This window comes from Grammomys surdaster, unplaced genomic scaffold (assembly GCF_004785775.1).
Source record: "Grammomys surdaster isolate TR1022 unplaced genomic scaffold, NIH_TR_1.0 190, whole genome shotgun sequence".
Lineage (NCBI taxonomy): Eukaryota > Metazoa > Chordata > Mammalia > Rodentia > Muridae > Grammomys > Grammomys surdaster.
In genome coordinates this window covers 3154112-3177078 of record NW_021604635.1, presented here as the reverse complement: position 1 = coordinate 3177078, position 22967 = coordinate 3154112, and the positions used below count along the sequence as shown (strand labels likewise).

The 22967-nt window shown below is 42.8% G+C and overlaps 2 protein-coding genes across 2 annotated transcripts in view; one reads left to right on the top strand and one right to left on the bottom strand.

The window, feature by feature from the left end:
* Positions 1 to 12389, bottom strand: part of Cdc40 (cell division cycle 40) — a 45279-nt gene extending 32890 nt beyond the window's left edge. The window contains exon 1 of the mRNA XM_028769002.1: positions 12189 to 12389. Within this exon, the coding sequence (XP_028624835.1) occupies positions 12189 to 12377 (189 nt within the window). The 5' untranslated portion in view covers positions 12378 to 12389. The remainder of the gene's footprint in view (positions 1 to 12188) is intronic.
* A 452-nt stretch (positions 12390 to 12841) lies between these two features.
* Positions 12842 to 22967, top strand: part of Wasf1 (WASP family member 1) — a 51713-nt gene continuing 41587 nt past the window's right edge. The window contains exon 1 of the mRNA XM_028769066.1: positions 12842 to 12917. The gene's annotated coding sequence lies outside the window, so the exon portion shown is untranslated. The remainder of the gene's footprint in view (positions 12918 to 22967) is intronic.

Below are 22967 nucleotides of genomic sequence, written 5' to 3'. Positions count from 1 at the left end.
TCCAACATAATTCTTCACAGAAATTGACAATTTTAGCTTCATTTGGAAACACAAAATACCCACGATAGCTAAAAACAATTTTGAATAATAAAAGAACTGTTGGAAGTGTCACCATCTTTGATTTCAAATCATACTACAGAACTAGAGTATTAAAAACAGCACTGACAGAAACAGAGAAACATGTTGATCAATGTAACCAAACTGAATACCAAGACGCCTGTCCAGACACTTGTTTGTTTGTTTGTTGTAATAAAGAAGCCAGAAATACACACTTGGGAGGGGGTGGGGGAGAGGCAGCATCTTCAACAACTGGTAAAAACTGGATGGCTGCTGGCACACGGATATAAATAAATCCATATGTATCATCCTGCACAAAACTTGACTCCAAATGGGTGAAAGACTTCGATGTAAGACAAGATCCACTGAGTCTGATAGAAGAGAAAGTAGGGAACAGGGCACCGTCAGCACAGGCACGAAGAACAATAGTTAACAAGTGGACTTCATGACACTGGACAGCTTCTGTATGGCTGGGGCATCCTCAACCAAACAGAGCAGCAGCCTCCAGAATGGGAAGAGATTCTCACCAACTACACATCTGATAGAGGGCATCAAGAAAACACCTAACCCAATTAAAAACGGGGGTGCAGATCTAAGCAGAGAATCCTCAAAGGAGGAAACACAAATGGGTAAGACATACTTAAAGAAATATCCTTAGTCATCAGGGAAACACAAACCAAAACTACTCTGAGATTTTATCTTACACCAGCCAGAACGGCCAAGATCAATACAACAAATGGCTCTTGCTGGCAAGGATGTGAATACTGACTCATTGCTGGTGGGAGTGCAAACACCATAGAAATAGGTGTGGCGGTTCCTTGGGAGGCTGGGGATCTATCTCCCTCAAGGTCCAGCTGTACCACTCCTGGACATACATTCAAAGGACTCTACACGCCATTTCAGAGACCCTTGCTCCACCATGTTAATTGCTGCTCTCTGTTTGTAACCAGAAATCGGGAGCAGACTAGATAACTGACAACAGATGAATGGATAAAAGATAACAGACTGACAACAGATGAGTGGATAAAAAGTGGTCCATCCACACGCTAGAATATCACTCAGCTGTCCAAAAAGTAAAACCAGGAAATTCACAGGTAAATGGTCGTAGCCATAAATAAAAATAGAGACATCTCTAGCCACCAAATGAAGCCTCCGGTGGCAGGAATGAATCTAACCAAGCTGTTGGTGAAAGGGGCCTCAAGGAAACCTCCACACAACTCAGGCTGTTATTGCCAAGGCTATGTATTGGTTGCTCTCCACAAACAGATGGTAAGGCCCTATTGCTAAAGACAACACCTACATAACTCACTGGACAGGGAGAAGTCAAAGCCGTTGCCAATGAGAGCTCTCACTACCAATGACTAACATTCATGGTACTGATAGGTGCATGCGTGCTACCAGCGGAGAAAGGTACATGCCAATCCAGCCATTAACCCTTCCATTTACGATGGTGACCTGTCTGATACAACTGTACAACTGTGGCACCAACGCTGAGGTGTAACCAACCACACTCTCTGCCTGGTATTAAGGCCCTCTCTATGAGATGGAATCCATGCCTGACACTGCTTGGGTGGCCAAGAACCTGAGACTAGACAGGCCATGGACCTGGGATACTGTTCTGCTTAAGGGACTATAATGACATTCTGCTATCCTCAGAGATCAGTGTCTTGCTTGGCCATTCTCACAGATGCTTCCTTTTGGAGTAGATGGGAACAGAGACCCACAGCTGCACAGAGAGTGAGAGACGTTGGAACACTAAATCCTAAATGGGATGTCTTCATAAGATCCCTCCTCCCAGGGCTCATGGCATTCTGAGGAAGTCTATGTAGAAAGACAGAGAGGTCAGTGAGGATGGAAAACATGAAGGAAATAAGGCCTTCCACACACAACAGGACTGCTATGCATATGAACTCATAAAGACCCTGGCAGTGTGCACAGGGCCTGCAGTCTAAGGCAGATGAGGTCCCAGTGCTGAGGGGGAGATACGGATATAAGCACCCATCTCTGACCAGGACGTTATTTCCAACTGATAACCACCTATACAGAAAACATAGTTCTATCCAATGGAATCTCACTAGGTATACAAACCAGTCTTAAGGGCAGGCACCATGCCCCACAGTATATGGCCACCACAAAATGAACTCAATGGCATTTTTGAAGGTCCCTTGTCTCATAATGCTTTGTCTGGGCTTTTTTCTTTTTTAAAAAAAACAAAACAAAACAAAAAAACCTTACAAGTCTTTTTACATATATGGTTTCTGATCTTAATTTTATGGGGCTTCTGTGTGTGTGAAGGTGTGTCACTGGGTCTGCATGTTTCCTGTGCTTTTTTCCCCCTTTTTCTGTTTGCTTTGTCTTATTCTGGCTTGTTTTTATATTATTTTTATTATTTTATCTCATGTTACTATTGTTGTTGTTGTTATCATTATTTTAGATGTCTGTTCTCTACGAGACAGTGTGGATCTGAGTGGGTTGGGAGGATCTGAGACCACACACCTCACTTCTACCATATTACACTAATGGATGCTTTTTACAAAACCAAACAGTCTTTACAAAACAAACACTGCCTCCTGCACTGTTACTGCCCCACGTCACGGGCACCCCACACTGCTACTGCCCCGCGTCATGGGCACCCCGCACTGTTACTGCACCTTCTCTCAGGCATTGCCCTTGTAATGTGATAAGTCATTTTCTCATTTCCCTTGACCCATTCCCTCCTCTTGCTGCAGGAAAGAAAACAGTCTTTTTCAGCCTGAAGTCTTATTGAATGTTTTATTTTTTAACAGAATTTGTGGTGCATTATTTATTGCACACGGCTTTTACAGTTTATACCCTTACTGCCTTGCAGAGAATGCTGGGCAGGCGGCACATGTCAATAAGTATTTGTTAAATTAGAAAGATGAAGGAGACTGTGAATCCACAGAAGCTATGCAGAGTAAGGCTGGCTGGCAGTCACTGGATTTGGCACAACCTCTGCCCGAATGATCCTAGCACTGAGATGGACCACGGAAGCCAGACGCAGACAGCACTGATATGGATTCGGATGTGCCAAACAGCACAGCAAGAGCTCAAACAAACAAACAAAAAACCAACAACAACAACAACAAAATAAAAAGAAAAAACCATGCCCCCCCCCAAACACACAACAATAAAACCCCGGGAAGGAGGTATCAGGTGGAAGGAGTTCCAGAACACACTGTTTTTTTTTCCCCTTAAGAAAAATCTGGGCCAAAAACAGTCCTAGTACTAGAGGGAGAGAGGCGGCAAGGACCACAGAACAGCAGGAGAACGGCAGTGGGCACTGCACACGTCTGGAATCCCACCACCGGGGACGCTGGGTGGCAGGATTATGAGTTCAGGCCAGGGAAAACGAGTGAGGGGATAATCCTAGAAGCAGTCAGGAGACAGAACCCAGGACCCAGGGGAAGCACTGGTGTCTTCTGAAGAGGGCTCTTAGAGATGACAATGTAAGGATAATGGCTGAGATCCCAATGTGCAGTTAGGGTGGTAAGTATGACAGGTATAGCAGCAACCATCCAGCAGAAGCTGGCCCCAGTGTCAGATGCTTCCCAGTGTCAGGCACTGTTCTAGGCCTATAGAAACAGACAAAGTCGCCTGCCTTTAAGGAACTTAGTGCTGGGGCAGCAGATACACTGTGTATGTAATCTTTGGGGTGGGAGGCAGACCACAACCTTCAGTTTCATGTTTCTGTCTTTTTGAGAAAGAGTCTCACACTGGCCCAAAACTTGCCAATAGGCGAGGGTGGCCAACCAGTGAGCCCCAGGGGTCCCTTGTCTCTCCTTCTCCAGCCCTGTGCTTGATTTTAAGTGTTCACCACTGTATCTGGCTTCTTTGTATTTGTCTGGGGCCTTTTCCCACCCTTTCCTGTGATCTTCCAAGCATTCCTCTGAGTTAAGTTCTAGTCGAGATTAAGTCACTCATGCCAATGAACTAATGCTAATAGAACCAATGAGAACAGGGTGTGGGAGTTTGAATGTAATTGGCCTCCACAGACCCAGAGATGGCACTATTAGGGGTATGACCTTGTTGGAGTAGGTGTGGCCTTGTTGGAAGAAGTATGTCACTGTGGGGGTGGGCTTGGAGGTCATCTATGCTCAGTGTGACACATGGTACCCTTCTGCTGCCTGTGGATCAAGATGGAGAACTCTCAGCGCCTCCTGCACCATGTCTGCCTGGACATGGTCATGCTTCCCAGCATGATGATAATGGACTGAACCTCTGAACCTGAAAGCCAGCCCCAAGTTAATGTTGTCGTTTATGAGCGCTGCCTTGGTCATGATCTCCTCACAGCATTGGAAACCCTAACTAAGGCACAGGGGAAGAGTTTAAAGCAACTATGTGACGAGCAGCCTCCTGGCTCAGAGGATTGAAGAGAGCCTGACGACCTGAGTGTGACCCTAAGAACCTATGAGGTAGGAGAACCAATCCCCACAGTTGTCCTGTAACTTCTAACTGTGCACAGCCTGCCCGCCCACAACAAATATACACAACAAACACAAACAGTAAGAAAGGTAAATAAAAACAACAACAACAATAATAGAAATGAGACCAAAGTAGGAAATCAGCTTCCACTTAAAAAAACTGCCTGCATTCGAACTGGGTGTGCTAGTCAGGGTTCTCGGCTGCGAGTGACAAAAGTCTTCACGGACGATGAAACAGACTGAATTCTTATGAATTTCTTTTAGAGTTTCCAGGAAGGTTAGGGATGCAGCTTTGAGAAGTGGGCAGATGGAATCATAATCCAAAGCCAATCAAATTACAGGACCAATCCAGTGTGCACAACAATCTGTGACTAAGGATCACTACTGAACAGCTGTTGCTGTCATGGGATGTTGGAACTGTTGGTCTGAGAGACTATGCAGTGGCCACCACTGCCACTCAAAATCCTCACTCCGTGCTTTGCTGTGGATGCACTCACACAGGGCAGGAAGTTCAGGTGGCCCTTGAGAACTTGTTTGAAAGTTCTCACTGCTACCCTTCTATCCTTGATCCAGGACGGGTCTATTCTGGGATGGTCCCTCCCAGTGCACAGCTTTGAGAAGGACAGATGCCTAGCCAGTCAGATCAGCAGAATCAACCCAGGCAATCAATGGAGTGACAATGTCGCAACCAGAGCACTGTCAATTAATGGGGAGGGGGGGCACTCATATGGGTGCCTCTGGCTGAGCCCATATCAAAGCGCTGGCCAGAAAGGGAGCCTGCTGGATGGGAAACTGGAGTTTCACTTTCTGAGGGTGGGTGTGAGTGCGGACAATCCTTACAGCAAGACTCTCGGGGGAGGGAGCTGAAAAGCTAGGAGAATAAGGATAAAATCGTTTAATACCTGTGCTGATTTATGTCAACTTGACTGGAGCTAATGTCATCAGAGAGAAGGGAGCCTCAGCTGAGCTAATGCCTCCAGAAGGTCCAGCTGTAAGGCATTTTCTTAATCAGGGATCAATGGGGAAGGCCCAGTTCATTATGGGTGGTGCCATCCCTGGGCAGGTGGTCCTGGGTGCTGTAAGAAAGCAGGCTGAGCAAGCCAAAGGAACAAGCCAGTAAACAGCACCCCTCCATGGCCTCTGCATCAGCTCCTGCCTCCAGGTTCCTGCCCTGTGTGAATTCCTGCCTTCACTGTTCTTTGTGATGAATTGTTTATGGAACTGTGAGCAAAATAAACCCTTTCCTCCCAAAGTTGCTTTTGGTCATGTGTATCAAAGCTAACATTGGAGCCTTGACACAATGTCAAACTCATTACTGTAAAGGAAAAGACATTGCATAAACTAAACAAAACCAAAATTAAATACTATTACCTCTTAACAGTCAAACCCTAGAAGACGCTACCTAAAAGGCTCTAACGCTGCACTCCTATCTCCTCACTGGACTGTCTACAGTAGAGATGTTAGCAGCACTGGTAATAGACGGGTTGCCAGAGCTTCCCAATTAAAAGTATTTAGAAGATTGTAAACTTTAATTATTTTGAATAGAGTATGGTACAACATCAACTTTACAAAGCACAATTTTAAAAAAATCAGCCTTTTATAATAACAACATTGGCAATCAATAAACAACAGGTCACCCTTCACTGTGGCTAAAGCTACAGAATGAACTGAACAGGCGTCCAGAGAAAGGTGGTGACTTAAGAGTTACCTGGATAAACGCGGGCAGCACAACTCCCTTACATCTCAGGAGGGGTTCAAAGCCCGCCAGGCATGCACGTGGAATTACCACAGACCTACAAAGGACTCTTATCCAGCTTCAGTCTGTCACCGAAAGGTAAAGCGCACTGAAGGGTCAGATCACTGTAACCAGGTTAACTGTTGACTTAAACCTGAGACCACACAAGTCACTGTCGGGTCCTTCCCCATTGCTTCTGAGGTACAGGTAAGAAACCAGGCATGAAAAACTATGTAAACTGTAAAAACATCAGACGCCTTAGTCATTATCATCGAGTTCCTATCAATTTATAACATATTTTTCTTTCAGAATTAGAAATGACTAAAATTCCCAAAATAAAGTGACTGGATGGGTGATGAAGTAGAAGAATACAAATCTGGATACGTAGATCTTCGAGATAGGCCCTTAATAAATATAGAGGAAAGAAGTAATTTAACAGAAGTTCATGAATGTAAGAAATCCCACCCAAAAAGAAATCAAAGTTATACTATAAACGTAAGAAGCAGAATTTGCATTTTACTCAAGGAGGCTATGCCAGACACAGAATTCACTGGGAGAAAGTAACAGTCACTGTCTGAAATGACTGTTTTTCATTTCATTTATTTATTTATTTAAACTTACTATAGAGTAAGTTAATAAATTTTTTTGTTGTTGTTATTTGAGAGCTGCCTATGCCTCCTGAGTGAGCCAGCATGCAGGCATAAATAATTCTTGCAATCCTGTAAGGCTTATCACATCCTTTGTTTTGTCTTTGTCTGGCTGTGAGGTCCAGGCTGACCTGTAGCTCATGATCCTCCTACCTTGGCTTCAGGTGTGGGAATTACAGATGTATGCCATGATACCTAGCCCATCATAACACATGGTAGTGATTTCTAACGTGCAAATTGGACAATTTTGTATCAAAAGTTCAACAACAACAACAACACAACGTCCAAGCATTACTACACATGTAGATAAAGTTCCAGAGACAGAAGAGAACGGGATTAAAGTGGTATGTAGCAAGGAGAACTCTGAACTTCCAAGAAATACTGAACCATCCACATGCCAAAGAAATCTATCCGCTGCTAAAGAAACTCAGCAGAATTCTAAGTGGAAAATGAAAAGAAATCCACAAATTTATTTCATAGGAAAAACAACGAAACCTATAAGCTGTCAAAAAAAAAGAAAAGAAAAGAAAAAAATTACTTTCAAGGAAAACTAGATTCAGTAGAAAAAGACAGTCCCTTATCAGTAACAACTAAATAAGACAAAACATCTTAAGTGAGCTTAGAGAAATTCTCAGCTAATAAACTGAGTCAAGTAAAATATCCCCCAAGAGCGAGCATTTGAAAACAAATGCTGTGAAGACAAACTGGAAGTGTAATCACCAGCCGCCCTATTAAAGGACAGCCTAAAGAAAGCGCTGTGACAGAAAGCAGGCGTCTTCGCAGATAAGATGCAAGAAAGGCTGACATTCCGTCTGTCTTGTGTGTGCGTGTGCACACATTCCGAACAACACTATCCTAAAAAGGTGGGGACAGGAGTGGGACTGAGGTAGGGCTGGCACTGCTTAGAAGCTGAAGGCACTGAGTGACGGAGACATGTAGTTTCTAGGGTAACCACGTCGAGAAACTGAGTGCATCATCTGTACATGACAGCAGATAAGAGAACACTGACTATTTAAAAAAAAAAAATCTAGAAGCATGGCGCCAGACATGCTTTCTGCCTCTTGTCTACTATATCTACAGCAGGACATTTACAGTCTTATACGTATAAAAGTATGCTTTAAAAAACTGATATGGAGCCGGGCGGTGGTGGCTCACGCCTTTAATCCCAGCACTTGGGAGGCAGAGGCAGGCGGATTTCTGAGTTCGAGGCCAGCCTGGTCTACAGAGTGAGTTCCAGGACAGTCCGGGCTATACAGAGAAACCCTGTCTCAAAAAACCAAGAAACAAACAAAAAACAAACCAAACAAAAAAACTGATATGGCTCACCTCACGGGTTTTATATTATCTTCCTTATTTCTTTGTTTAATGTATATGTATGCTTATTATTATTACAGGCAGAGGGTGTAGCTCAGGTAACAGATTGTCTTCTTAGCATACACAAAGTCTATAATCTCAGCACTTGGGAATCACAAGTTCAAGGTTATCCATGGCTTCCTAGTGAGTCTGAGATCAGCCTGGGATACCTGAAGTCCTGTCTGCAAACAAACAACCCAAAATATCTTGTCCTTGACTTTGGCTCAAAGACAAGTTTATAGTTATATGTAAATTTTATCTTTTTGTGTCTAGTTTTTAATGTGGATTCATTAAGGTCCGGGACTGTTGTGTCACAGGACCTGGGTTACTGAGTGTTATTTTGTGTCTGGCAGAGGGGTTGGCAAACTCCAGAATACAGGCAAAATTTAGCCCACAGATGGTATTTTGTACTACTAATAATGGTATTTACAGTCTTCAAGTGTTGATTAAAAAAAAATGAATATCAACAAAAGACTTGACAGGATATGAGGTCAACAGTAAGGAATACTTGGAGTTTGGTCCTTTATTGATGTGTGCTAATCTCCACGTACACGATCAGTTGTTTTTTAAACCTTTAATACTCTCTCTCTTTCTCTCTCTCTCTCCCTTTCCCTCCCCACCTCCCCATGTGTGTGTGTGTGTGGGGGGGGTGCATGCGCACACATTTGTGGTTGATGTCAAGTGTCTTCCTCACGGACTCAGCTATCCTGGTGAGTTAGGGAGTCAAGGAGTAAGCTGTCCACTGACCTCCACAGGGGTGCTATGATAGGTACCCCTACCCTCCAAAAGGGGGCAATAGAACATACATTTATTTTTGGCCAAATACTCTCAGTCACAGGAGAATCAATCAAATAGACACATGTTTTGCATGCTTCATAAGTCTTTCCTTGATAACTTTCTAACCACTTGCAATTACCTTTATTACGTAGGACCTTTTCTTCTCTGGTGAACACTGCTCATCTCCTATGACAGAATCCACACAGCTGGGGATCTGGCCCAGCTCTGAATAAACCTCTGGTATCTTAAAGGTTGATTCCACCTCATTTTCTTTACTTTCTGAACTATTCCTTAGAGACTGAAGTAAACAAGCTTGCAAGACAGCTTCTTCCCAATCGGTGCCTGCTCAACTCCGCATCTGACTCTCAATGTCCACACTTGGTCAAGATCTTTTCTTTTAGCTTTTCTTTTGTGTACAAGGCATTGGAGATAGAACACTCTCTGGGCCCCAGAATCAAACTTAGAAATGTGGTTAAGTGATGCCCCTGGACTATGACAAAGAGAAATAGATATAGAAGAAACAAGGGTCCTGAGGCTGGGGGACCACAGGTTTGGATCTATGAGGGAGACAAGGGAATCTTGAGAAGGTTATACTTGTGGGGCTTTATAGATCACCCGGCATGGGGGGATGGCAGGCCTCACACGCTGTATAAAGAATGTAGTGTTATCTAACAGACAACGTAATGCTTTTGGAGGGGGATGTGATACGAGTTCTGAATTTAGGAATGAACAATCTCGATGTTCTGTGTAGGAAAGACGTGGGTATGTGGCTAGAAGAAAGAAGGACATAGAAAGCTATTCTTGTTTCAAAAGAAATGAGAACCTGAACTAATCAGTGGCAACTGAAGAAGAAAGAGACATTTGAGAAACATCACTCGGTCACAGTGGGAAAAGGAGCTGTCACTCAAAAGCCATGGCTGAAGAAGTCAAGCATAATTTTCCCAGGGGACGGAGGAACACTATGAAGGCTGTGCTAAGGAAAATAGAGAGGAAGAAAGTGAGTTGGGGGGAAAAACAATCAAAACCAACTAACCAACCACCAAAAAAAAAAAAAAAAAAAAAAAAAATGAAGGGGATGTACCAGCTGAACAACTAACTAGCTTCGGGGGCTGAGGAAAAGCAGAAAGATGAGCTTTCTGTTTTGTGGCTTGGGCCGATGAGCAGGATGTGGAACAATCACAATGGGGAATACAAACGTGCACTAGAGAGAAAGACACTTAAGCTTTTAGCGCATCATACAAAAGGGGCCCCAGAGGCAACCTGGATGAGATTGTTTTAAATTAAGATTTAAGCTGGAGTTTAAGACAGCAGTTTGCTAGGACAGCTGGCATTCAATCAGTATGTACTTGTTACAGCTAAATTTGAAGTTTTGAAAATTGGTAGCTAAACGTCCTTGAAGGATGAGTAATAACGGGCTCTGAGCTCTTAAGCTCAGAGTATCCGAGGGGGCCGTGTGGCTAAGTGCTAGAGGGAGCTCTGAATAATACTGGAATCTTGATTCATGCCTATGTTAACCTCCTCACGGTGGTCACCTGAGAGCCACCGCAAGTATATACTGCGGCTAAAAATATGTGAGAATATGTGGAGGGAAACTTGAAATAACCTGGACCTGGGAAACCTGATGTTGATGGGGCTGGCAGAAGAACAGGGAACCCAAAGGCTGAGGATAACTCAGTGGACATCATAGGAAAAAAAATGAATAGAGAAAAGGGAATTATGACAGAGATATTTGATGCAGAGATTGAACTCAGATGACAGAACCGTCTCATGACTGCGAAAGGTCTAGGACACCATTTCTGCCAAGTAGTTAATCAGGAAGCCAAGGCTAGACTGCACTGAACTGGGGTGGGGTTGGGGGACCCTGTGACAAAACCAAGAATCATGCAGAGCACTGAAAGTTGAGATGCCTAAGGAACACACCGACAAGGCTGCTGAAAAGTCCTAGGATGGCAGAGCTCTGTTTTGTTCTAAAGATAAACTTCACAGTGTACTTTCACACCAGAAGATGTCCTTATAAAAAAAAATAATAAATTTCGTAAGTGGCTCATCAAAACCTGTACATGACTTAAGACACAAACAAGACCTAGGGAGATCTTGGAAATCTTTGTGGTCTCCCTCTTCACACTCTTTGAACTCATCACACAGTAAGCTCACACAGGGCTTACTACAGATTGATGCTCTCAAAGGGCTCGACACACACCAGCCTCACTCAGCACACCAAGTCTTCTCCTGAGTGTGGAAACCCTTGGATTTGGCTTAAGTGGCCTCTTTCTTTGAACTGACTCTTTTTTTTTTTTTTTTTTTTTGAAGAGAAGACTTGTCTGAGCAATCAACAACAAACAAAAACCCCACACTTCTACCTTACTCTTTATCGTGGTCATTTTCCCCCTCCTAGTGTTCAATCTAATTTATACTTTATTTGTCCACATTTAATTGGTTGCTTCACTCACTCTTATGATTCCAATATGCACCATGAGAGCAAAGATGCTCTGGTTTGTTGGCCCTCGTGGCTTTAATCCTGTTGTTACTGCTCCACAGAGAACTATACAGCTGAGTTTTCACCTTTATCAACTTCCTTGGTCGGGTTTGTGCTTGCTACTTCCTAAAATTTATGTCCTTTTCCCACAGAGAACCACAATAGCTAACACACATCGCCCTTTCACTCGATATTAGGCTCTGTGCTGTAACCTTTACCATATAATTTCACTAACTCGTTACAATAACCTCCCATAAATATGTTTTTATACAGCTATCTTCATTGCACAACTGTACAAAAGAACGTTGTGTAATTTCCAAGTGGTGAAGCCAGAATTCGTGACGAGATCCTCAAAAAACAAAACAGTGCCTGGCCGTGGCTCACTTCTAGTGAAGGCACAAATTCTACTTTGAAAGTCTTGTTCCATTATTGTCTATGTCCGGAACTTACATCTGCTCTGAGAAGGCTACATCCTAGTCTACAGATTCAAACTTTCCCCCTCTCTTGAACTACTTTTATCCGACTGAGACACGAAGGACAGGGTGTAGTGGAGAGCTGCTCCGTACTTCCAATCGTCAAGGAGGATGTAAGAAGAGATGTAAACGCTAGTTACTTATTTCTCAAGCGCCGAGGTAGACCCGCATCTAACCGGAGACGATCTGAAAGCAATTCCTGAACTCATCAGTGTCCAAAACACTTACCTTAACTGCCACCTCCGGAGCCGAGTCCACCGCCACGGTCAGAGAGGACTTGGCTGAAGGCGATTTAGTCAAGTGCATGAGAGAGTCCGCGGCTGGCAGCGGACACCGACTGCCCTCACTGTCCGAGTCCGATTCGGACCCGGAACCCGAGCCGTATGAAGCAGCTAGAGCTGCAATCGCAGCCGACATGACTGCAACAGATACTCTCTGCTACGGCCAGGCCAGGGCGGAAGAAGAAGCGTCTCCCAGGTCCTGACAGATTGTCATGGAACACGTTATTCACCGCCTTTGGAAACAAATCATTTATAACTTCTCGAAAAAAAACCTTAATTATTATTACGATAACTGTATCAGAACTTGAGATTCACAAACATTTATCGTAAGAAGCACAAGAGATTACAACTATTTGTAACTTTCAGGACCTCGTTGATTAAAGACCCAGTCCTGAGAAGTGTTTGAAGCCTCGAGGTCCTTCACTCCCGGCGTACAGCGCGGCGAGGAGCTCGCGGCACCATGGGAAATGTAGTTTGGAGCGAGGAGGCGGAGCCGGGCCGAGGGGGTCGGCCTTCGACCCCGCCCCGCAAAGGATGCTTCATTCAATTGGATGTCATCTTCCCTCATTCCCTAGCCCGGCTCCGTTCTCTCCGGCCCCCTCCCCCAAAGTGCGGATTGGGCAATACCACAGAGCCTCAGGACAGGGGGAAGCGCCGTCCTCTTGCCCAGGGACCGGTAAGTGGGTGGATGCTCACTCTCCCGGCACGCCGCTGTACGCCCTGCAGGGTTCGAGGGGAGAGTGCGAATTCTAAGTTCAGAGACCCGGGACCGGTCCGGCGCAGCTCCGGGGGAAGGTCGTGAGGCCAGGCGGAGAGCGCCCCGCGGCTCCCCCTGCTGCAGGCGCGGGTCCCCGCGCCCGGTTGTGGAGCGTCGCGCGGGGAGGGGGCGGCGCAGGGCAGCGGCGGCTCGCGGTGTTGTTCGCTCGCGCGTCGCGCGCACCGCGGCTCGGGCGAGCAGTGGGCGCCCCCGGCGGCATTCCCGGCGGCCCGGCGCCTCAGCCAGTGCCCGGCGCGGCTTTCATCCCTCAGCCCGACGCTCCCGAGGGGCTCCCGGTGGCGTCCCTGCGCCGAGCTGGACCGGCGGCAGCCGCCGAAGCATGTAGAAGGGGTACGGCGCGAGCCCCCCACGGTTTCGCGGTGAGCACGAGTCTCTCAGGATTTTGTCCTTTTTTTTTCTTCCCGGGGTCCTGACGAGGGAACTGTTCCCCACCGGCCGGCCGAGAGGGCGTGTAGACGAGCCCGGGTCTGCAGCGGCGGCGGCGATGGATGGGCGCGCCGCCCCCGCCCCCATCCCGGGCTCCCCCGCGCCCGCCGCTCAGCAGCCCGGGCTGCGCGTGGAGGACGAGGCGCGGGATGTCGGGCGCGGGGACCGGCCCGAGGCTGCTCCGGGTGCAGCAGCTGAGGCTCTCACCTGCGGCGCGGGGTTCGGGGCTCCGATCCCGCCGCTCCGCCCTCGTGCCTCGGCGCCGGCGAAGGCTGCAGCCAGTCGCCGGGTCCCCGGCTCGTCCGGCGTGCCAGCGGCTCTGAAAAGCGAGCTCTGGCCGCGGGTCTTTGCGCCGCGGCTCCCTCTGCACGACAATGGTAAAGCGAGTGCGAGCATCCCTTTATATTCCCGTTTGGAAGAGAAGGCAGAGAGGGTACCGGCTCTTCTGATGCCTGGAAATGGGGAGGTTCTCGGGCAGAGTTAGGGAGACGCTCGCTGGGCTCTGATGTCGGCAGGACTCGCCCATTGTGCCACCCAGATAATTATTCAACTATGCAGCATCCATTGCACCTTTCCCATTTTTCTTTTCCCCTAGCTCCAGCATGCCCCCTAGCTTCCGAACCCGGACACCTTCTCCTGCACTTGCGGATGATGAACTAGAATAATGGTCAAAAGAAAGCTCATCCGATCCGAATGTGCACGACCTGCCCTGTGGCTGACTAATTAATACCTAGCTAGAATAGGTACTTTTTAATTCGACTCTTTCTGACCTTATCCTGTACTATACAAAATGTGCTCGAGATTCTGTTTACATTTTTTCTTGATGTTTACATTACCTAAGTCTTTATGTTCGGTAATAGCTGTGATTAGTTTATTAGTTGTTCAGTTGTGCAAACATCCATTGATATTTGTAAATTTAATTGGTAAACTTTTATTTTTCTAATTGTTGGGAGCGGCGTAACACAATTACAGATGCAGTCCCATTTGGAACTCACGGGACCAGTTTATCCTTGATCTAAGTTTCTGTTAGGGAAAGTATTTTTATTTATCTTGAATATTTGAATAAAGTATTTAATACAAAGTTTTTCGTTATTAATAAGAAAAGTTTTGTACTTTGTAGAATATTTGAATATTTGATTACTAATATCTTTCATTTGAATGAAAGGAAGGATTTAATATGGGAGGAGAATCTTAACTCCCTAACTTGGATTTAATTTTCACTTAGCTATTTTTACAGTATATTTTATTGATGACTATAGTTTCTTTTTCTGAGTTATCTACATAGATGAATAGATCCATTTTTGAATACCTTAAGGATGGAATATATTTTGAAAACTTAAGAAACAAACATAGCTACTTACTATTTAAGTGATATCACTTAAGAACAACCTATTAGCCACTAGAAACATCTTTTCCTTTGTATCGGCTTTCCCCTCTTTATGTGTTTAAGCCTGTTTTGTTAACCATTTTGATATGAACAGAATTGCACACCGACAATGCAAGAGTGCATTGATTATTTAATTTGTAAGCGGCATACATGTAAGTTGATGGTGTAGAATCACTTATTTGGCTAGGAAAGACCTTGCAGTTTATAAAATGGACATCTTCTTGCCTTGATTTCCTAACGTGTAAATGGAAACAATGCTCTTATGCCACAAGATAGTACGCATTAAACTAGAGAAGACATTTTTGCAGCACTTTTAAGCTGACTTTAAGCATTTTAATTGATGAATCATGAAGATGCTTCAGTATGGTTTTCCACAGCACCCGGGAATGGCTGATTTACATTTGAGTTTGCTTTGGCCAGATGGCTTTAGCTTGAATTTCTTTCTCAGTTTTTTAACTATATACTTAATGCCTATGTATAATAATTATATAGCTAATATTGATGAATATAATTGGTAACAAGTAGAATATTGAGTTAAATTTGTGAAAAGTCTAGAAAATGTTGAAGATCTCTTAATTTAAAAATTTTGGTTAATAGATTGCATAATTATGATCACTTGTAAGATACACTGTAGGTCAGCTTTATCTCTTGGGTTTCTAAATGGCCATATATTGAGAGACAGTGCATTGGTATAGTATAATATTCAATTTTTTGTTTAATTTTAAGAGTAATTTAAGATATCTTTTCCAAAAGCTCGATCTTCAGTAGAGAGTATATTTGGTTTCTTATTAAGAGATTAACTCCTTTACTTTCATAGCAAAAACTACTGTTGAAATACTATATTATTGCAGATAAGATACCAGATTTTTGGTTACTTTGTGGGAGGAAGTCATATAGATGAAAGGTCTCTCTCTACAAGTGGGTTTATAATTCATTTAGCTGATTTTTTTTTTAGAATTATCTTGATTATATTTTATCATGTTTTCTTAAATATAAAGAGCTAAAATTTAGCTTTTTTTTTTTTAATTGGGTAAAGAAAAAGTCTGTTTTTTCTTGAGCTCTGTGAAGACAGGAACTATCCTGTGGCTTACTGTCACAAATCCAAAGATGGTGGCATTGCCTTGAATAAATAGCAAAGGGTTCATCTGTGTGCCACAAACAAGAGGACTGAGGAAGGAGTAGGCCCAAAGGCAAGATGTAGCAAACATTGTATTTAGCAGAGCAGCTTCATCTCTAAAGAGAAAGCTACGTTTGGGTTGTTTTTGGAACCTCTGCTTTTAATCCTTTCTCCGCACATTACTGAGGCAGCACTAGACAGTGAACAAGGGAGCCGCTGGCAGCCTGCGTGGAAGGATAGTAATGATCTTCTTGCAGCACACTTCCAGAAAATAGACGTGAATGCTTCTGTTTCCAAAGCTATCTTTCTTTGTGACTTCACTTTTCCAGTGAAATCTTAATAAAAAAGATGTATTTAAATGAAGTCTTGTGCTTGTTTGTGTAACAGGTTTTAAAAATAAATCACCTCAAGATAGAACTTTGTAAAGTTAAGAATTATGGTTTATTTATTTACTATATGCAGATTATAGTTTTAAAATTTTTATCTCTCTCTCTTCTTTTTTTTTTTCTTCTCCATGCTGGGAATAAAGTCCAGGGCCTCATGTGTGCCATATTCTCTACTACTGTATTTCCTGCCCTTAACTTTGAATATTGAATTTTTATAAGTTGTTAATCTTAACTTATTTATTACATTTGAAAATCATACCATGCTGTAGGACTTGGCAGTAGTTCTTTTTCTCATTGCTGAGATAGAATAAAAAAATTTAATGAAAAGTAGCTTACAGAAGGAATGATTCATCTTACTTAGTGTTTGAGGGATACTGTCCATCAAAGGGTAGGGGCGGGGCATAGTGGCAAGACAGGCAGCTGACCACATACCATCTGCAGTGAGGCATGAGAGAGGTGAATTCTGCTCTGCTCTGCTGTGCACTTAGTTTTTTTCTGTTTTATTCAGCCAGGATCCGAGCATATAGGATGCAGTTGTCAACATTCAGGGTGGCCTCAGTTTTCTGGAAACCTCCAGAGGTTTGTCTCCTGGGTGATTCTCTATCCACTGGAGTTTCCAGTGAAGACTAACCACTGTAGACTTGGAACTTATTTTCTCAGAAACTGTACACTTCGCGATTAGACTCAGCCTACTAAAAGCCTCTTTAACCCATAGTGTACTGCAGCTACTAGATTGTGTTACTGTATTATGCTAATAATTATAAAATTCTAGAAAACCATAAAATTATGTTAACAACTATAAAACATTAACATAAATATACAGTGACAGCGTTATTGGAACTTGCCTGCTTTCATCCATGGAACAGGAAGAGGAAGATATTTCTCAGATTTTGTATTGCTTTGCCTTATATAGGGCAGGAAGTTAAGTTGGAAGGGTATAGGGTCGTCTTGTGATTTTACTTCTCAAGGTTTTGTCAATTGCAGTATCAAAAAGATTGAAGTAGAAGGCCCCTGCTGGCTTCTTCCCTAGAACAGACATCTAAGGAACTTGGAAAAAATCTGTGGAACTCTACTTTCTTGTGAGATATTTTCCCTTTCTAATTTCTGCCTATACGTTTGTCAGAGACTTTTTCCTTCTAGTTGTACTTACGAAAAGAGTGTAGTTCTAAACTTTTCTATGTCTCCTTTTGGAAGCAAGGTGTTTAGTTCTTACGTGTTACTAATTTTGATGGTTTTTAAAATAAGCTGTCAGCACAAGTAAATGGTATTATAATGGTATGGTATTAGCTTCAGTGGGGTATGGTAGGGTTGGAGGCAGGTTGAAAAATGAATTATAAATGCTTCAAGGAGAGAGGCGTTTTGGATGTCTGTCCTTCCACCCCCTGCTTCATTTTTATGTTCCAGTGCCTGATTTTTAGCTTAAGCTAAGTGGATTTTGGGTGGATGCAGTTGGTACAGAATAGCAGGCAAGTTCTGCTGTGAGAACATGTTGTGAGAAAATGACTCATGAGACAGCTGTTTGTCACTTATGTTGGAGGTTTTTAATGGACTTATCGGAGATTAATGATATTCAGAGACAGCGTATAACATGTTCTCCTAAAAGGAAAGGAAGTACAATTATATGTTTGCTTTAAATGCAAGTCACTTTATAGGATCTCTTTTATTTTAGCAAATCGGTACCATTGGTACCAAGTCTCATTAGGATTTTATGGAAGAATAAATGAAGTTAGCTGAATCAAAAAAGATATACCTTTCTCTGCTAAGATCCTTCTTTGCCACTTCTCCTCCTTCCAGATTTTGAGATAGGGTTTCAAGTACCCCAGGGTAGCTTCAGTCTTCCTTTTGTAGCTGAGGATAACCCTGAACTCCCAGTCTTCTTTTCTCCACTTCTAAGGTGTTGGAATTAAAGTTGTAAACCTCCAGGCTTGACTCCTTTTATTTCTCCATAATATTCATTGACTTTTGAGATATCTCATAGATTTGAGAACATACTTTCCTTTAGTTCTGAATATTTAAAAAATGTCTTTTGAGACTTTTGAACTATGGTCTTCAATCTCCAAATATTTTGGCATTGTCTATTATTCTCTGAGAGTATACATTGTATAGTTCCTATTCATTTTTCACCAGTGTATTTCATGACCTGAAATGTCGTCTGTCTCAGCGAATGGTCCATGTGAACTAGAGAAGAATATATTCTGTTCTGGAATTAAAGTACTTTATACCTGTCATTTAGATCCAGTTGGTTGATGGTGTTTTTTAGTTTAACTGCATCTTATTTTTCTGCCTATTGGGTCTGTTAATACTAATGAGGAATTCTGAAGCCTCCAACTGTGCGAGTATATGGAGCTGCTCCTTGCCATTTTCTTACCACACATTTTGATGTTCTATTCTGAAGAATGTGTACATTAAAAGAGATTGTTGTATTGTTTTAGTTAAGGTCCCTTTATCTTATTATAGTATATTTTTACATTCTATACATTCCCCGCATGCAGAAGTTTCCATTGTTAAAGCTGGCTACTGCAAGCATTCTTTAGGTTCATATTGACATAGTTAACATTTGTATGTTCCTTCTTTCTGAAGAACTTGTTATGTCACTTGTTGACACAAGTATTACTCACTGGTGACCAATTCCCCTGGTTTCTAGTTATCTGAAAGTCCAACACAAAACTTTAGGTTGATAAGTTTGTTCTTCCAAGATTTTCTCCATCCTTTTATTTTAACTCTATGTCTTTCTAAAATAGATTTCTCATAGATAGTATGCAGTTGGATCTTTTTACTTTCTGAATATCTCTGTCTTTTAATTGGTGTATTTGAGCCATTCACATTTAAAGTAATTTATGATAGTTGATTGATTGCTATCATATTTTTAACTTATATTCATTGCTTTCATACTTTACTTTTAAAAAATCTTTATCTTCTCTGACATTAATTGAATATTTTATATGGCTCCATTTTTCTCTCCATTTTTAGCATATCAGTTATGTATTTTGACAGTTTCTTTTAACGGCTACCCAGATTTTTTTGGATACATTTATGGTTAATCTCAGTCTCTCTATAAGTACACTAATGCTGCTTAACATGTAGTTTAGATATCTTTAACAATGTTCCCAATTTCCCTGTCCCATCCTTTGTAATATTGTTGCCATTCATTTTGTAAAATTACATTACACAATACTTTGATGTATTATTTTATTTTATTTTTTTGATGGAAGATAATTTTGTAATTATATTTATGTACAGAAAACTTGAAGTGTACATTATTCTTTAACCCAGTTTAGTGGCTAGTTCTTTAGCCTTTGCTTTTTCCAGCTTGGCAATTCGGGCCACAGACTTAGGACCCAGGACGTTGCCTCACCAGTGGCGGCGGATGAGTTAACCTGTGTGAAGGCAACAGTGGTGCATGTCTTCCTGTGGACCAGGCGACCCAGCCTGGCCTTTCCCTTGATGATGCAGTAGGGCACACCCATCTTTCTGCACAGGGCAGGCAGGAAAACCACCAACTCAATGGGATCTACATCATGGGCAATCACCACCAGCTGAGCCTTCTTGTTCTCCACCAAGGTGGTGACTGTATTGACTCCTGCTCGGAGGACAGGTGGTCTCTTAGTTGGGACGTCTCCTTTGCCAGCAGCTTTCTTCTCAGCATGGGCCAGTAGCCTTTGCTTCTTCTCTTGCTTTGTCTCTGGCCTGTACTTGTGGGCAAGCTTAAGCAGCTGAGTAGCTGTTTGCCTGTCCAGGGCCTGGGTGAACTGGTTAATGGCAGGAGGTACTTTGAGCCACTTATAGAGGATGGCTCTTTGCCACTGCAGCCTGATGCATCGGGGCCACTTAACGAATCGTGTTAGATCTCTTTTGGGCTGGATGTCCTGCCCAATGCCGAAGTTCTTGGGCCTTTTCTCGAACAGAGGATTGACCACCTTTTTGGCCTCCTGCTTCTTGACGACGGCGGGGGGGCCGGGGGCACCTTCTTCCCCTTGGCCTTCTTTCCTTTGGGCATCTTGCTCGGCTGGAAGAGAGAGCTGATGTATTATTTTAAATGAACAACTATCTATATAAAGATTTTATTTTACCTTTATTTAGTCTCTGGTGTCCTTCATATTTCTATATAGATCTGGCATGTTTTAATATTTTCTTTCCCTCTGCAGAAGTGTTTTGTCATTTCTGGACAGGCATATTTACTGGTGACAAGTTCCCTTGGTTTTTATTTGTTTGGGAAGGCAGTTTGTTCACAGTTTAGAATGATTGAGTCAAGTTGGTGGCTTTGTTCTTTCAAAACTTGAAGTACCTCATTCTACAGTGTTTTAGCAGCTGCTAATGAGTGTTCAATGTAATTCTTGTCCATCTCTATATAAGTAAAACAGTTTTCCTCTAAGGACTTTTTTCCCCATGCCTTTCAGATTTAATTTAATTTAATTTAATTAACTAATTAATGCTAGGGATCCAACCTAATGCCTTGCCCATGGTAGGTAAGTTCTCTGGCACTGAGCTGCATTCCCAACTGACTGTTGTCTTTTGTCGTTTGAGTATGATCTGTTTAGGAGTAGAGTTTCTGGTGTCTGGAGGTCTTTGTGGGTCTGTCCTTTGGTTTCTGTCACTGACTTTAGAAACTTCTGATGTGTGCTGCATATCTTACATAGTTAATGTAATCCTCACAGTGACTTTGTGTAAAGGTATAATTCTTTTCAATTTTGGTTGAAATTCTTTTTGATAAAGGTATAATGCCCTTTCAAGGCAAGAGCTAAATTTTAAATATTTAAATGACATAATTTTTATAATTCTAGCCAAATATTAATGCCTTATATCTATTTCTAACTCAGGCCTTTTGTAGATACAGAGAAGAGAACAGAATTATTTTAATTTATTTACTCAATTGCAATATTGGAGATGGTTGTTAGGAGGAATTAGTTCCAGAGCTTAAATTATATGCAGCATACCAGATAGACAGTTTACCATTAAAAGATTTGAGTGAGACCTGGGAAGAACACTGACAGACCAAAGAAAGGACTCTTTTTAAATCCTTCTTCTGTGATTGTTTGGGGTTACTTACTGGAGAGTGGATGACAAGTCGTGAAATCTACTGTCCCAGCTCCCAGTCAGCCTTCCACTTCCTGTGTACTCATACAACCAAGACCACATACACAGTTAGGAAAGAAAGAGGTGGTGACAGGAGTCTCTCAGGTGAGGGTCTCCTGAGCTTCTCCTCCTCGCCTCCAGCTGGTAACGTTGTCTTTATCATAGCCTAGCACACATGGGCCGTCACTGTATTGTTCTTATTTTGTTGCCCGACTGGGGGCCAAGTGTTCTATCCATCATCAGAGCAGCTCTGATTTGTGATGGCCATAATCCTGTCACAGTTAGAGGAAATATTGTCACAAGAACACAATGCAACTGTTGTACCAATAGTTCGTCCACAATCAGGAGTTGGCTGTGGGATGGTTCTGTAGGTAAAACTGATTGTCTGTGAGCCTGTCAGTGTGGACGGGATCCATGGGATCTACACTGGGAGGAGAGAGCCCACTTCCACACGCCAGCGGTGTCTCTCTCACATACACTTCATATACAGAAAGCTTTGAGTGAACTGATTAATAGAGAATCCATTACTTGCTTAAATTCAGATTTGCTTTATTTTTAAAGATAATCTTAAACGTAAATGATAGTGTGTTGTTTCTAGAAATAGTTAATTCCAAAAAATAAAAATAAAAAAGAGAATAATTTCCTTTAGGGGGAGAGAGTGGAAAGTCATGGATGTAGATTTGGGAACTGTTTGATTTGGATTTGTGACATGACTTTTTTTTTTTTTTTTTTGAGCCGTTTGTTTGAGTTTCTACAAATAATGGAGAGTTGGTAGTTCAAGATCTGGGACTAGATGGGTTTATGAAGAGAAGGGGGGAGTTTAAAGACCCGGCATGTAAGAGACTTTGCCGCTGACACGCTTGGCGAGTGGGAGGAACAGGAGAGAGAAGAGGATCTTGAGTGGGGATGATGTGTCACTTTTGATCCTCTCTCAATAAACACAGACCAAGGCCACAACTCTGTGTTTTTGAAGAAAACCCCAAAAGCTAGTGAGTGTGGAGAGGCAAAGTCAGCGCTGTGCTGTCCTGAGAGTAGAGTATGAAGGGAGGGTAGGAAAGACAGATGTTTAATGAGGAACAGATAAAGGCATAGTGGGTTTTAGGTAAGAAGGGACGAGTCCTAAGATGGAGTCCTAGAAGTAAAAATGTTCAAGAATGTACTCAGGCTCTTGGCATGGTTACTGGAGGGATGGCGTTAGTTCTGTCTTTAGAACTGGAGTGTTAGAGTGCTAGGAATAAGGGTCACACTTCTGAAGGCCTTGTTCTTGGCCATGTGCTTCTAACATGTGCTTTAGTCAGTGAATAATGCAAGCCATGTTGAAGTATGAGAACCGCGAAGGCGTGAAACACACATGCATCATGTGCCACTACCAATTGCTCTGCCAGAAAAACATTCTCTTTGCTTGTAAAAATAAGACTTTGATTATGATAGTTAACCATCTTGTGCTTCATATACAGTAATCAAATATCATAAAAGTCACCATCTTATTGTCATAGAAGGAAGTGAGCCAGAGTATGTCGCTCCATAGATTTCTACATAAAGACTTTAGGTCTTAGCAT